The 16,826-nt window shown below is 39.3% G+C and overlaps 1 protein-coding gene across 4 annotated transcripts in view; it reads right to left on the minus strand.

The window, feature by feature from the left end:
• EYA4 (EYA transcriptional coactivator and phosphatase 4) overlaps positions 1-16,826 on the minus strand; it is a 299,787-nt gene that overhangs the window by 72,676 nt on the left and 210,285 nt on the right. For 2 of the 4 annotated variants that reach the window (XM_004701990.2, XM_045294470.1), the window contains exons 4-5: positions 2,543-2,667; positions 1,026-1,094 (exon numbers count right to left, since the gene is read on the minus strand). In XM_004701990.2, the coding sequence (XP_004702047.1) occupies positions 1,026-1,094; positions 2,543-2,667 (194 nt within the window). The remainder of the gene's footprint in view (positions 1-1,025; positions 1,095-2,542; positions 2,668-16,826) is intronic. The other 2 variants (XM_004701992.2, XM_045294471.1) reach the window with 1 other exon arrangement.

Genomic DNA, 16,826 nt, shown 5'->3' on the forward strand with positions numbered 1-16,826 from the left:
ATAAAAGAAATTCCCATTTCAGTTTTCATAGCATTCTATTGGATCATTGCCACCCAACTCTTTATGTATGTCTTAAAGCTGCTCTTGTGCTACAGTAGCAAAGTTACACAGTTATAGCAGAGACAATATTCCAACAAATCCAAAAATATTTACTACATGACCTTTACAGAAAATGTTTAATGATGGTTTATAAAGGCATGGCTGTATTCATTTCATTTTTATTGATAGTTCTATGTATGAACAATTCTACTAGTGAATTGTTACTAGTAGAATTGTTACTAGTGAATAATGCAGACTACTTAGACTAACACTAAAGTGTTAACAATCAACTCATTCACTATCTAATTAAAGACACAATCTGGCTTTCATTACTGAAAATTGAGACTATGACGGGGTTTTCAATGCTAATGTTACATTAAGGAATTGAGTTGATCAATTTATCAAAGTTAGTGTAAAATAGCAACAACTCTTTTGCAGTATTAATTGTTTAATTTAACTTATGACAGCCCATAGGCTATGATGGTGGTGAATAAGTTTGGATTTTGGCTCAACCTCACTTCTGAGAATTTTCATTTCCACCCAAGATATACTGAATCTGATATTGTATTTCTGGGGAGGAAATGCAAATTCTCAGGGGATGGGAGTTGAACCAGAATGAATTGGTTCAAAACCCCGCTATCATTTGGCTGAAGTATCCACACAGTGAACCGAAAAGTCATGAGAAAATGAGTGTATTCTCCTTTTTAAATGAAATTATGAGGAAAAACTAAGAATACAACAGGATGGGCCTAAAAATTCCACCATTAGAACACTTACTAATTGATAACAAAAAGCAATGGAATATTTACTAATTGTTAATAAAAACAGGAAACTGTTTACTGCAAATGATTCAAAGTCATGCTCAAGCCCACTGGCTACCAGCACTGACACAGAGAGGCGTGCACACACAGAAGAGCGACAGAGAGCACACTGGAGGGGCCCGTCCACACGCCCACACGCATGCAGTGTAGCACCCGCTGTCCTACTTGTTGCAGAAGAAGGGGCGCTGCAACTCAGCAGCCAGTCTGCAGTATTTAAAACAGTCATGGTGTCCCCTGAGAACAGGAACGGTATAAGGGTTCATTGTCTGAATGCCTGCTGAGCGTACATGAATAATCTTCAAAGTTTGCATCAACTTCTGACCTTTCAGCCCCAATTTTAACTGCACTGTATGACTTTTGCTTTTCCAAGGCCATTTTAGTTCAGTGAATACACATGTACACGATATGATTTGTAAACTTCACAGTGTGTCTTCCTACAGTGCTTGGGATTTAAGCTGATTTTTTTTTATACCCAGTTTAAGGTTCAAGTATAAATGCTCAGACTCCAGAAGAAATCATGAAATAATCTTAAAATGTTGTAATCTTAACACTAATTAGCTGAAATCATATATATGTACATTTAGAGACAAATAAATATTATAAACGAGGAAAATGTTAATCTGCAAGGGGTGGGGAGTAAACATTATTAAATACAGGCAACTTGCAATGCACATTACTTTACAAAGAAAAGTTTAGATTGCACAATTATTCTAAATTAAATGGGGAGAGGTGTATCAAACAAATATTCATTGTAAAGAAAATATGATGTGGCAAATTCTAGTGTCTTGTTATACGAATAGTTTGTGGTTTAGAACAAACTCTTTAATGTATTGAGTAAAATGACCACATCTACAAAATTTTCAAAATGATGAATAATTTAAAATTCAGATAATAAATATCATACATATAGTTTATCTATGTACATATGCTGTTACAATATTCAAGTCTTGTTTTCTTACAGTGTGGGGCAGAGCATTTGAAATAATAACTGACTGTTGCTGTGTGACATAACTTAATTAGTGCTAATCCAATGAACAAACTACCCCATAAAATCTGATTCATCAGGGATTGCTCTCTCTGAAAAGAAAATGCAGCAGATATGAACATTTTTGAAACCCTAAAATAATTTTAAGGAAATCACATTTTTGAAAAATAAATGTGAGAAAGACTTTTCTCTTATCATTAAAAATGGAACCACAAAAATGGGGTGTACAGTCTCTTTTGTGTGTGGGTGGCAAATTCTATGGCCAGATTCTCAAATCCTTTTGGAATAATTTCAAGGATGGATACAAAGGGGAAGTCACACAAAAGGCCCTCAGAATATCACTCAGGACTAATTATTCTCTTTGAATGTTATCTATCTATAAAGGAGGTGCCAGTGCTTCAAGGAAATCAACATAAAAAATAAATAATACATGAAAGATACATTTTTGGGATATAATGCTGACCATGCTATTAACCCTAGGATATGTTTTTATTAGATACCTAACATGTGAAATCAAAGCAAGCATTAAACTATACTTTGGAAACTCATCTGGGTGACATTAACTATATGCTCTTTTGGTCAGTATTCTGATTATGTAATTGACATTGAGACATTTGTTTATTAGAAATCCCTTCACTTCAAATAAAAGCTATAACATTAAATGTGATTCTGCACATCCTCTGGATGGTACACTTACCTCCTGTCCCATTAGTGGTGACTGATGTGTTGCTGAGATTAGATTTATCCAGTTTGGAATTACCAGGGGTTTCACTACCTCCAACAAGAGCATGAGGACTTGCTAGCTCCTGCATTTCCATAGACCTGTGGAAGTAAGAAACAGCAGATCAATTATTGAAATCTCAGGCATTAAATGAAAGAGAATTTTAATTTTAACATGATCGCTTTCTAGTTCTCATGAATATAGATGAAAAGATATTTGCCAAAGCACTATCAAGTCAAATCGAGCAATAGAAAGGATAAGATTTCAAGACCAAGTACATTTTGTTTCAGAATGCAAGTTGGGCTGAATACAGGAAAACTGATGTAACTCAACAGTAGGAATCTGATTTATCAGACTCTCTTCTCACCTGCCAGCGGGAAAGACTTGTCTGCAACGTGGGACATAGACAAACCGAAATGAATCGTACGCATAGGCCCTACTTAAGTTTTATAATACAAGTGTGATGAGACTTAAAAAGAAGCAGGAACGTGTGGCAGCCTGGTGGAGAGGCAGCACAGTCCAAAGGAGCAGACCTGCAAACAACTCAGTAATTGGAATCAGCAGACAAAGATTTACAAACCATTATAATATATCCAATATATTTCTTTACTCCCATCTTTAACTATACAGTCATATATGTGTGTATGTATACACCCACACACACGATGGAACTTCAAACACTTGTGGGAAAATGTAACTGAAACAAGATGGATTGACACTGTGGGTATAATAATGAGCTCAAGTATCAAGAGCTATTGTGAGAATAAAATTTTGGTGTGAAAAATTGAAAGTTTTACACAAAATTTTTGAACCAGGTGTATTTTGTTAATGAAAAATTTAAACTGCATCTATGAACCTTATCTAACCGTATGAACCAATGAAAATTCTCAAACTGATGTTGCAATATGTTAAATAAAAAACATTCTTTTAATGGAGTTTAAAACAGTTGATTAGACATTACAAAAATTATATATATATATGAACTTAGGCCAATATAAATGATATGCACTGAAGCAGAGAAACATAAAAACTTTGGAAAAAATAACTGCATATACATGGCTTGTGAAATATTATCAGATTAAGAAAATTAGGCAAATAATATTGAAAAAAGTTGATTTCCTCTATGTTTAATCAAACAAGCAATACACATATAGATACTTGAAGTACAATGAATATAAAAAGAGCAAACAAAACAAAAACAACCCAGAGTGAAATATATTGTCATATTTTGAAAATAATAAATCAGAAAGATTTGGAGCAGCTAAATAAAAGGACACTTATAGGAGAATAAGAATAAAACAGTAATTTATTATTCACTAAAATAAAAAAAAACCTTTTGTATTGCTGTTGTTGTTAGGTGCCATTGAGGCAACACCAGCTCAGCAGCCCGATGTACAGCAGAATAGAACACTGCTCAGCCAGGGTGTCCTTGACAAGGTAGCTTGACAGAGTGGTTTCAACAATATTCAATAATACAAACTGGGCAACAGGCATGAGGATGATGCTGGATGAGGCATTGCTTCATTCTGCTGTGCCCAGTGTCTCTATGAATCTGAACCAACTGGATGGGACCTAAATCTATGGTAGGGTACCAGGGACCCGAGTTATAGTCCTATCTTAAACAGGGTAGGTAGGTTCTAAGCCTAATGACTTCTGAATTGTGTGTGCGTGCGCCGGAAGGGAGAGACACACACACAGGAAGCCAGATGCCATGTGAAAGTTGTCTCCGTGCCAACAAATGTCACAGAGCCAAGGAATGCTCAGGGCTACCAAGAGGAAGGAGTCAGCACAGCTGACATCCTGACTAGATTGTCAGCCTCCCAACCAGTGAGATGATGATTTTTTGTCCTTGAAAGCCACCCACCTACTTTGACTATTTGTGTTAGAGTGGCACAGAGTCACTACGATCTTTAATATACTATTTCAGAAATTATTATTACTTTATTCAAACAGTCCACAAGTTCAGCCATGTAGCTCCTTTCACGTACAATGATAGTTCCTGAAAACCATGTTAGTCAACTTTCAAGTTGCTAAAAATTGCTTACTTTCTCTATGAAGCTTTTCCTGATGCTCAAAAACAGAAGAGATCTCTCTCATCTCTCAATTGTCATATAACTATTTTCACCTCACCTTTAGCACTTATTATAGTGTGCCTTACTTTCATTTGTGGACACTTCTGCTTATTTGTTTCCCCTTGAAAACAAAGGGAAAAGAAACTACGTCCACAGCCCAACTCTGGGATAATTATTTAATTCTATTTATCTCTGTAACTCCTAAGGTACCCTACATGTAAAAGATACAAAAAATTAGGGGACCCTGCACGTGCCATTATCAGCCTGCTCTTGGTAACTGGTTCCACATGATTTTGTTTGCCTCCCACTCTTAAAATAAAATGAGCTATTCAATTATGTATACTTGTTTATAGTCATTTACATGTATGGATGGATTATGCACATTTTAAGATATTTAAATATATACAACTATGCACATTTTAAGGTATATTTTAAAATATAGTGCAGAATGGAAGTTGTAAGGGTGAAATAAATATTTTAGAAGTTTTTATAATTACTGAACTGTAACGTTCATCTATGGTAGATAGCTGTGACCCGATGTATATTCCTATCTTAAACAGCTAAAACTATTGGACAGAAACCATCCGGAAAACAAAAAACTTTTAACAGCACAGAATTATGATCTTTCAGAGCAAAACAAATGAGACTCGGCTGAAAGGAAGCAGTTATAGTAATATGCTTGTTATAGTTATACAATAATAGTCACTCCTTGTTTCTTCCACTGCACCTTCCCCTCTGAAACATAATGATTTATCTAAATAAGCAGCAAAAATCAAGAGATATCATTTGAGGCTGGCACACACAGGTCTGGCTACCTGCCTCTTTGGGTGATATGATTAAGAAGGAAGATTTGATTGGGCTCTCTGTAGAGAAACACTCTAACACTGAAATTATAAAACCTGGGGGAAGAAGATTCACATGGAAGCATTCCTATGGTATCCTGTGTGCTGCCTGTGAGTAATTGAAACAATTTTCATTATTGCAGTCCCTAGGAATGTGTCTTGTATATATAACTTTATCAGAATAAATGGATGTAACACCACCAAGGGTGGAATTCGTTCCAGTGTTCTGCTGACTTCTTGGGATGGGGAGAATCTGCTGCCACTTGTGTGTGCACTACACAGAGTCTGCGCAGTAGGGGAGTAACTTGCCATATTTCTCTAAATGCTGAGCATTCCAACAAATGTTTGGCCCTTGACCAGCTCCTGAGAAATAACCTCTTAGCATTTGGAATAGCTTGCCTTACAAAAATGTCTTTGTTGATCTGGAGCCTTGGATCATACATACATAGGCTATGCTAACAAGGCCATGTACGATGGGGCCTTGCACCATGCAATATCTGCCTGGTCTCTGGATGTCTGCTACTGCAGAGAGAGTAGCTGACATCTACCACAGAGTGTCAGAGATGGTGGTGTTTATGTGACTGTCCTCCAATAACAACCCTAAGCCCATGGAATAAACATCCATGGTTGAGACAACTCTGTGCAGGCTGACATGTATCATTTCTGGGATAATTAGTGATGTCTACCCAAGTACAGGAGAAAGGACTTGCACTTGGTCCTCCCTGCCCTCGGTGCCGTTTTCCCTTTGCTAACTTGGATTTATGTCTTTTCACCTTAGTTACCATAAGTACAATATGTTTGCTAATTCTGGGAGTCCTCACAGAGAAGTACTGAAACTGAGGGTGGTTTTAAGGATCTGCAGCTATAGTGCTAGACATTCCTAGACATTACTAAATTGCAGCACAGGAAAAGAAAATTCAAGAAAAACACAGAAGTCATGGTCAGTTGAAAGCAGAGAGACCAGAATTCCAGGGAGATGATGTGGCTAGAATTTATAGTACAGCTAAAATCTAATGGTAGAGAACTGATCCAAGAAGCAGCTCCAGAAATCTGTAGAGGAATCCCCGTGAGTTTTGATGAATATTAAACTAAGAAGCAGGAGTTAACATTCCATGAGGCTGCGCAATGAAAAACACAGAGAGCTGTGAGCTGAACAATTAAAGAAATCACCAGGGCCTAAATGATATTCACCTTTCGATAAGCTGAAAGAAACAGCAACAAATCCTATCCTTAAAGTAGGGTTAAATTCCCCATCATAAAAAGGCTGATCAAGGTTGTGTTAATGAAGTTTACAAACAATCTCAAAACAAATAAGACAAATTGATCTTCAAGTAACTGTATTTCTAGAACAGACTATCAAACTTCTTAAAGTAAATGGGGGTGGGGGGAAGGTTTCAACACTGTAAACCTATCTCCCAATAAAAATAGACATGCATGGCAAAGTGAAATTTCTTAATATGGCTCTTCTCTTCAAGCCTCTGCAACTCCTACCAAATGATTAAGCTCTGTTGTTTTTGTTGTTGTTGTTGTTAGGTGTCGTCTAATCAATTCCAACTCGTAGTGACACTCTGCACAGCAGAAAGAAACACTGCACGGATTATGCTCGCATCATAAATGTTCTGCTCCAGCCCATTGTGGTAGCCCATGTGTCCATGAATCTTGCTGAAGGTCCTCGTTTTTTGCTGCCCCTCTACTTGAATGCTTCTTAGAAGCAATGAAGATGAGACTTTGCCTCCCGTGGCTTTGAACATGTTAGCAGGACAGACCAGCCCGTGGAAAATGACATCATGCCTGGTGATGTAGGGGGTCAGTGGCAAAGAGGACGACTCGACAGAATGAAATGATTAGTTGGGACTTGAAAATATGGTGAGCAAATAATCAGAGAAGCTGAATTATATGAAGACTGTGGAATCCGTTCGGGAGAAAGCTTTATTAACAACCTAGGACGTGCAGACGACACACCAGGCTGGCTGGACGTGAGGAGGACTTGAAGAACATGCTGATCAAGGTCAAGGATTTCAGCTGTCAGTGTGGAATATAACTCAACTTAAAGAAGACCCAAATTCTCACAACTGGTCCAATAGGTAACATCACGATAAAATGAAAAAAAGTTTGTGGTTGTCAAGGACTTTGTCTTACTTGGATCCACAATCAATGTTCACGGAAATAGCAATCAAGAGATTAAAGGACACATTGCATTAAATACATCTGCTGCATAAGCCCTCTTTAAAGTGCTGTAAAGCAAAGATGTTACTTTGAGGACTAAGGTGGGCCTAACCCGAGGCATGATTTTTTTCAGTCGTCTTTATGCATGTGAAAGTTGGACACTGAATAAAGAAGACCAGAAGAAGAATTGGTGTGTTTGAATTCTGGTGCTAGTGAAGAATATGCAGAGTACCATGGACTGGCAAAGGACAAGCAAATAGCTTAGAAGAAGTATGGCCAGGGTGCTCTTTCCTAGAGGCAAGGATGGTAACATGCATTGGTCAGGTTCTAGGAAGAGATCGGTCCCTGGAGAAGGACATCTTGCTTGATAAAGCAGAGGGAAAATGAAAACCAGGAAGCTCTTCAACAAGATGTGGACGGACACAGTGGCTGCAGCAATGGACTCAATTATCAGAGCAACTGTGAGGATGGCCCAGGCCAGCCAGTGCTTCGTTCTGTTGCCCAGAGAACTGTGATGAGTCAGAATTGACTTGATGGTACCTAACAGCAACAGCAACATGCAAGTAGGTCATGTGTATTACTATTAGACGGCACGATCGATTTTATTTGCCATTTCCCTAGGTATAAGGATGAGCTGCCTTAGCAAGAGAAGAGAGAGATCCCAAGACCACTGGAAGAAGCACGTTTGAGGCCTCTGTCTGAAGTGGTGGAGGCTGAAACCAGAAGCACCAGAGTGCGCTCGGGAGGGAGAACCGGGTGAATTACATGTGAAACACGGAGAGAAATTAGGTTGCTAAAAATAGAGGACAAGAATTGGGAAGACTTACTAATCTTGGTGTGAAATGAAGATATAGATAGTTGAAAATCCAGAAACAAAGAAAATGTTGGAAAGAGTAAGACCTGAAAAAGTCATGTCCTTAGCACATGCCTGGCCACAGCCCTCGCACAGTACTTTATAGCTTGTACACAATGAAAACTTATGATTTTATTATCTTCCACTGGACTCACCTAACACCAACATTTCAAATTTAATTAATTAACAATACATACTTTCTCACTGCAAAGAAAGTACTGTCATACAATCAAAAGAATCAAGCTCACTGCCATTGATTCTCTTAGCCAAGCTCCACCAGGGCGCCTTAAGAACTGTCACAGAGGGAAAGATTCTGAGTGCATAACCATATTCCAGAACGAGAAGGCATGGGCTGGACAAAAATAACGAAAAGCACATTCAGAGTTCACAGAATGGAACCGACCGTGATCACTGTGAATCCAAAGAGCTCAGGAAACGACCTGGATTTTGAATCATTCAAGTCAGGGGCCCAGGGAGAAACAGTTGGTCAGCTGGATCACTGAACCCCTACGTCAGTTTGCACCACATGCCTGATGGGTAAGCATGGGGTAGCAGTCAAGAATAAAGAATGGGGGAGACACCATAGAAATTACAGGAGAGGAGACACACAACGTTGCTCTTTTAAAATAAAGCAATATAGAGATAGCCTTGTTAGTTTATAGCCAGTTCCCAGGAAACCAACATTTGATAATGGGGATCTTTATAGTAATTTGAATTAATCTTACTGGGCTGATGTTTCTTACAATGAAAAGATTCCCAAGAGAAATGAAAAGTATTTTTGCTCCTGACAGTTTATCCAGAATATTCCTGGACTTCCTTTCATATGTTTTCTAATTAATATGATTGGGAAGCTTCAAATTCTTTTAAAGTCAAGTTGATATAAAGTATAAAATTTACTTTGGTACTCAAGAACAGAAAATGATTGAGTCCTAGCTGTTACTGAGTCTATACTGTATGACATTTCATATCACTTCTTTCACTTTTAATATAACTCACTAATATACATATTATTTCCCACATTTTATAGATAAAGAATTTGAGGATGGTTGAAGATCCTTTGCTTGTCTATATTCAAGTAGGTAGGAAGTGTGATCACTAGAACTGAATTCATGGTTGGGTTATTTTCTATGACATACTACATGTTTCCCAGTATGAAAGGTGATTTTACCTCTTTTATACTATGAAACCCCAATCAAGACTGCACATGCCTCCAATAAAAATTAGTGTTTTCAAAATTACTACATTTACCCAAACATCTATTTTGACAACTCCATACAGGCCTAAAGTTGCTATATTTATTATATATTACCTGTCCTCTGAAGATTTCATTTTCAACCACCTTTTATTGGTCTTTGTATCATAAAATGATTAAACATAGGATGCTAGCATATATCTGGAAAATGGGGGAAAAAGAACTTCTCTATAAAGATAACTACCAGAAAAGATGTGTGTCTTGGTTGTATCTTTTCATCAAACTCATTCAATCTCTTTGCTGCGAAAATAAAGCACGTACTGATGAAGACCAGAGACTGCAGTCTTCAGTATGGATCACAACTCAACCAAAGGAAAAGAAAAGTCCTCACAACTGGGCCAGGAGACAACATCATGATAAACAGAGAACAGATGAAAGTTACCATAGATTGGACTTTACATGGATCCACAATCAAAGCCCAGGAAAGCAGCAGTCAAAACATTAAACAGCGTATTTGTACTGGGTACAACTGATGCAAACAACCTCTTTAATGTGTTAAAAAAAAAAAAAGAAGCAAATCAGCCATTCTGAGAACTAAGGTGTGCCTTATCCAAGTTCATCGTATTTCCACATGCCTCCTGTTTGTGCAAGAGCGGGAAATGAAGAAGGGATACAAGGAATAACTGGTACATACTGAACAGACCCTGGAAGAACAAACACGTCTGTCAAAGTAAAACCAGAAGGCTCCTGAGGAACAAGGAAAGCAAGACTTCATTCATCTCACATAATGGAGGCATGCTCCCAAGAGGGGTCCCTGCTTGGGCAAGGAGATGGTGTTTGGCAAGGTCGAGGGCGAGTATAAAAGAGGAAGACCCCCTGACAAGGCAGACTGATACAGAGGCTGCGGCATTGGTTCCCAAGGTAGCAATGATTGTAAAGCTGGTGCAAGAACAGGCAGTGTTTTCATTCTGTTGATTTGGGGTTCCTGGTGGTTTCAAACTGCTGACCTTACGATTAGCTGCCCAGCTAGTAACTACTAAGCTATCCGCTCTCCTTATAGACACCAGGGTCTATTATTTTCAATAGACTTCAAGAAATACACCTTCAAATGCAGAGAAGGGCAACCTTTATGTTTGTATACTTTACCATCTACTCTAACTCAGACACCATGATTCAATAGGCACAGGTCCTGACAACGAATCACGGCCCTGTTTATTTGCACACGGAGACCCCATCAGTTGTTCATGACCCAAGAAAGGAAAAAGCATTCTAGGCTTTCAAAGACACTCATACACCAGCCCTTCCTCTTTACATAAAGTAAACACTATAAGCACACAGCTCTAGTTCCCACATTGTCTAAGTCCATCTAATTAGATCAAAATTTGTATGTTGATCTTCAGATAGAGAATTCCAGGGCAAGACTCTTGGTGTTTGTTTTGCTCATAACTTCCTTTCCTTCATATTATAAGCTTCACTTCTCCTTAGCTGGAAGTAGGAATAACAACATCAGCTTCCACTTAAATGATTAGAGTATAGACTCCCTTAGAGCAGAGGTTCTTTCTGTATTGTTCACTGGTCTTTTGCCTATGCCTGAAGCAATATATTGTACTGGTAGGTATTAATAAATAAGGTATAAATACAGAGAAAAGCAGATGAAGTTATTTGAGTTACTTAGAATCAAACTTCGTTTCATACAACCAAGACTCTTTGAGCATCTACTAGGCCAGCGGTTTTCAACCTTCCTAATGCTGCCACCCTTTCATACAGTTCCTCATGTTGTGGTAACCCCCCAACCATAACATTACGTTCGTTGCTACTTCATAACTGTAATTTTGTTACTGTTATAAATCGGGTGACCCCTGTGAAAGGGTCGTTCAACAGGAGTCGCGACCCCCTGGTTTAGAGCGGCTGTGCAACATGGTACAAATAATTCTGAAAGCGCAGGGCTTGTTCAAAAGTTTGCAGACAATGGTGAAACAATGAGTAAATGCAGGAAGGTGAGATCCGTTCTTGATGCAAATGTGAGTGGAAAATGTGTGTGTGTGTGTGTGTGTGTGTGCGCGCGCGTGAGTAAAAGATGACTTTGGGGGCTATAAAAAGCCATTGTGGGGGGTGGGAATAAAGTGATAAAGTGAAACAGTCAAATTATTTTCGTTTAAAATGAATCAGATCAAAAATTCTGGAAGTTAGTATCGGTCCCAACTCTTCTTGGAAACATTGAGGCCTTTAAGGACATCATGTAACCGGGGCTCCAGGTCATCTTAAACCAGCACTCAGATGATCACTGTTCTGTGCCATAAAGTTGACTCAAACACACGGTGACCGTCTCGGGCAAAGTCAAACAGGCCCCTGGGGTTTCCACGGCTGTCATACGCACAGAACGTCACACCGGGATCGACTGCAATCTGAACAGCTTGCCCTGTCTTTCTCCCGCAGAGAAGCTGGTGGGTTTGAACCGCCACCTTCTTGGTTAGCAACCGAGTATTTAACGAACATACCACCAGGACCCTTACATTTCAGATTAGAGTCAAGAAACTTGTCACAGCTGCAGACCAGAGCCTGTTATAGCTCAGGCATCCAGGGAGGGAGACGATGATGCCTTGCTGCACGGGCCCTCTGGGCTAGCAGCTCTGGAAGGAGACCCTCCCAGACTGCTTGGTTGGAAGCAGGTCTGGCTTCAGAGAAAAGAGCATGCAGGAGGAGCCATTCCCCTTAGTACACTGATCAGGGGAGCAGGCCGTGCCTAACGGAGGGATGGCATCTAACAACAATAAACATCAACTACTCCCCCTTGCCAGCGACTTCATGCCTGACCAGGGGCCAGCGTGAATGCTTGCAGTGCAAGTGACCCAACTGCCAGGTTGACCTCAGGCCCTGGACTGACAGCAAATAAAGCCATGAACACACTGTTCTCTGGACACTTTCACAGTTCTGCCTTTCCAGATTCTTTTATCAGTTCTAGAGGCCTGTAAGTCTTGTCCTGTTTTCACTGACGATTCACAAATAAAAGTGTCCATGAAAATCATGTTCTCTTTCAAAAAAAAAAACCATGAATAAATAGTTCAAAATAAACAATCCCGTACAGTTTAGTTTGCAAAAGCACCACTTCATAGGAAAACAAAAGAGTAAGCAAAAACCCAATAGATCCTCCACGAATTATTCGAATGTTTCCAAATTCAAGTTGATGTTCAGATCAGTTAAAACCATGGCTAGTGAGGCAGGGGATTCTTTTCCTCTCTCAAGCAGTAACCACTCTCCCTGCCCTTTACCCCAGGTGGCAAAGCTTACCTCCTAACTGAAAGCCATAAGGCCAAAATCAAAGCCATAATATCACAAATAATATTTCAAAAATATACTGGTCCATTTTCTAAGGAAAACCCTAACCATAAGGATCAGTCATTTTACTGGATAATGTGGTAGTCACATAATTTCATGTCAACTGGAAGCTACCCATATCTACTCGTGTATAAGCCGGGTTTTTCAGCACATTTTTAATGCAGTTTGTGTGGTAAAATTAGGTGCCTCAGCTGATATTCGGGTCAGCTGATACTTGAGCATGTACGGTATATGAAAGTGTAGGGGTGAAGTTTAACCTGTCAATCAGCCTAATGGCTCCTCTTTGTGGACACGGCCTTCTCATAAAGAGGGCCAGGGGGACCGCCCCTGCTTGCTCTGCCTTCACATTTCTGCTGGCCAACCCCAGTTGCTTCCAGAGCCCTGAAGTTGTGTCCACCAACAGTTGATCCACAGGACTTTGCACCCACCAGCCTGTGATCCTCCTGCATTTCTGCATCATCGCATGTGGCTTCATGAGTCTGAAGAGGGACTGATGGCCTAGTATCAGATTTAAGGACTTGAGTTGGACTGGGCTGGGATGTTTTCCTGATATGCAATTACTTCATGATAGAAAGCTCTTTCTTACACATATATGATTGTCACCGGATGCACTTCTCTAGTCGACCTGGCCTAACACAGATAATGAAAACTTTTATACTAGGCAATCAGGCTTTGAATTGAAGTATACACAGCATAGTAATGACATCATATATTAAAGGAAGATGATTCCCTATTAAAATGATGGAATTTCAGAATCTACAGAGCCATTAAAAGAGCCCTGCAGGCACAGTAAGCCCGGCAATTCAAATCCACCGGCCAGAGAAAGAGGAGGCTATCTGTTCCCATAAAGAGCCAGTCAAGCAATCCCTATTTAGGATCATGTAGGAGCTGGAATTAACTAGATGGTAGTTCAGCATGTAGAGAAACATCAAATGTGTACAAATTAGCTAGATGATAGTTCAAGGTGTGGAGAAACACACAATACATTATAGTTGAGGCTGTACCTCAAACCAAGATTTTCAACTCCACCTCCTCTACTTATTAGTGGTTTGGGGATTTTAGCTCAAAAATGGAAATTTTAATAGATAATGCAGAGGTAAAATCATACAAATAAATTTCACAAGGTATAGCATATATTAAGTATTTAAAGAGAGTCAGTTATTACTATAATCACATCTATAGCACTGCCAACAAATGGCTGCCTTGTCTGTTGGAAAACTTCTGGTGTGGAAGTTATTTCAAGAGAGACGCCATTCTGTTTAGAGGTACACTCATTCATTAAGAAGTTCTTTATATATCGTTTTCTGGAAGCATAGTACTAGAAAGTGTGCTGTATATGCAAGTTCCTGGAACTTTGGTCCTGAAAGAAAATTCACTCATTCACATAGGCCAAGTTCAAACCTTCTTTCACAAAACAATTCTCCCAACGTCAAAGACAGGTAGCATCACACAGTCTTTTTCCCTCCTGGTTAGGCATCACACATCCCTGCCATCTACTTAGACCAACACTTAAACCTCCTTTATCTCTTCAATATTCTCTTATGAGGACATCTCAAGACTCTGTTTAAACTCTGAGGTCCACAATCTTATAGTTCATGGTCAACGCCGAGCAGCAGCACTACAACTCTCAGGCTGGAGCCAACAGTGTAGGCTAAAAGAACACATTCGCGCTGCTGTCAGACACGTTACAACACTGATTCATGCTGATGTCTCAGGCAACTAAACGCCTGTCTCCTTCCAGGAGCTACACATGCAGCTGGTATTTGAACCCAAATCAAGAACTTTCCTTTGTTCTTACTAAATCCCCTCTCTTAAGACTAAACCCATGATAGCAATCTGTCTTTTGGAATTCTGCTTCTGCTGTCAGCGTACTATCTTTCCCAGTGCTGGGCACCCATACAAATCCTTTAGATAACTTTAAAACAAAATCAGCAATAAAAGTGTTGAATATGGCAATGCCAAGGACAAGTGTTCAAAAGGACCCTGGAGGTTTACCTCTCTAATTATATAAATTCTTTGAAGACAGTTATTGAGCTAACAGTAGTACTATTATCCAGTACATAGTTTACAGTCTTGTAATTATAAATGTACCAAGAGACTCTTGACACACACCTTGTTGAAGTCCGTACTATTGCAATGTACGCCTTTCTACCTTTCTTCTGATAGAGCTGTCCTGAAAGGCTCTGACGTTATTCTGGTATATGGTCTGACTTCTTGTGATCAAAGCAGACTTCTTCTCATCAAAGCTCTCCCTAATTTTTCACGTATAAATAGCAAAGAATTTCATTTTATAACCAGCTATTCACAAGAAATTGACTTATGTAAAGTGTAATGTATGAGGGGACTTCAAAAGTTTGTGGGACATGAAATTAAAAGAATAACATTAAAAGATAAATTTTATTTCTCAATACTATGTCAAGATCAAGAGATTCTGATACAAGACATTTAGTCTAAAATCTACTGCCAAAAATCCATCTAAAGTGTTGAAGAGCAAAGAGTCACTTTAAGAACTCTAATGTCCCTGACCCAAACCATGGCATTTTCCATTGCCTCATATTCACATGGAAGGTGGACAGTGAATAAAGAAGAGTGTAAAAGAATTGATGTAGTTGTGTTATGGTGTTGCTTGAGAATATTGAAAGTACCACAGGCTATCAGAAAAATAAACAAATTTATCTTGGAAGCGGTACGGTCAGAATACTCCATGGAAGTGAATTGGGTGAAATTTCATCTAAAGTATTTTGGACATATTTTTAGGAGGGCCCAGGCCCGGAATGCAGAATCATGCTTGGTAAAGTAGAGGATCAACAGAAAGGAGGAAGACCCTCAAGAAGATGGACCATGGTAGTGGCTAAAGCAATGGATTCAAACATCACACTGGTTGACAGTTTGGTGCAGGGCAGAGCATTGCTTTAGTCTATTTTTCACAAGGTCACTATGCGTATAAAGCAACTTGACACAGCCTAACAACAACAGAAAATCAACATCCAAAATGCCTTGAACATCCCCAAAGAACTGTTGTCATGACCTGTACTCTTCACGCATCCATTTTTGCTGTCACGAGACCACTTTTCCTTGTATGTTGCTTTGAATGTGCTTTGTATTCAGGATCATGTGGAAAAGTCATGATTCATCTCCTGTTATACATTCTTCAAAGAAATCCTTCACACTCTTGATCTCAATTGTTTGAAATTCTCATTGAAAGCTCTGGTGTTGTCTGCAACTGAGCTGGGCACTAGTTTGGGCCCCCAAGCAAGAGGCAAATTTGCTCAACTTTACTTTGTCAACCAAAATTACATAAGCCAAACCAACTGAGGTGTCTAGGATGGTGCTGACCATTGCTCCGGCTGGTAAATATCGGTCCTCTTCAACTAGAGAAAGCACAAAATAAAACTTTTCTGGGCAAATTGACGTGGCCAGTCTGCTGCTTTAGGATTCATCTACATTATCCTCTCATAAGAAATACAAGCTCTGGTTCTGTGGCACTTGTCTTGTAAACTGTTGGGTTTGGGGGGGGGGTCATCATCCTTATAAACTTTTCATAAAAGCATCAATGATTTCACCATCCTTCCACTGAAACTTCATCATAAATCTGGTGCTTATTCCTGCTTCAAATTTAGCAGACTTCATGTTGCTTTGATAGGGACTTTTTGCAAATGTCTTATCATTATTAGACCCTCCGACTAGATGCTTTTCGAACATGCCATGTCAAGCTTATACACATTTACTTGGGGGCAGAGGGATTTTGTAATCCATGTACAGAGTTCTCATAAGGTGCATTTATCAGGTGCTTTTGGAA

This window comes from Echinops telfairi, unplaced genomic scaffold, assembly GCF_000313985.2.
Source record: "Echinops telfairi isolate 266 unplaced genomic scaffold, ASM31398v2 ScPeMD7_3533;HRSCAF=4204_0, whole genome shotgun sequence".
In the NCBI taxonomy this organism is placed as follows: Eukaryota; Metazoa; Chordata; class Mammalia; order Afrosoricida; family Tenrecidae; genus Echinops; species Echinops telfairi.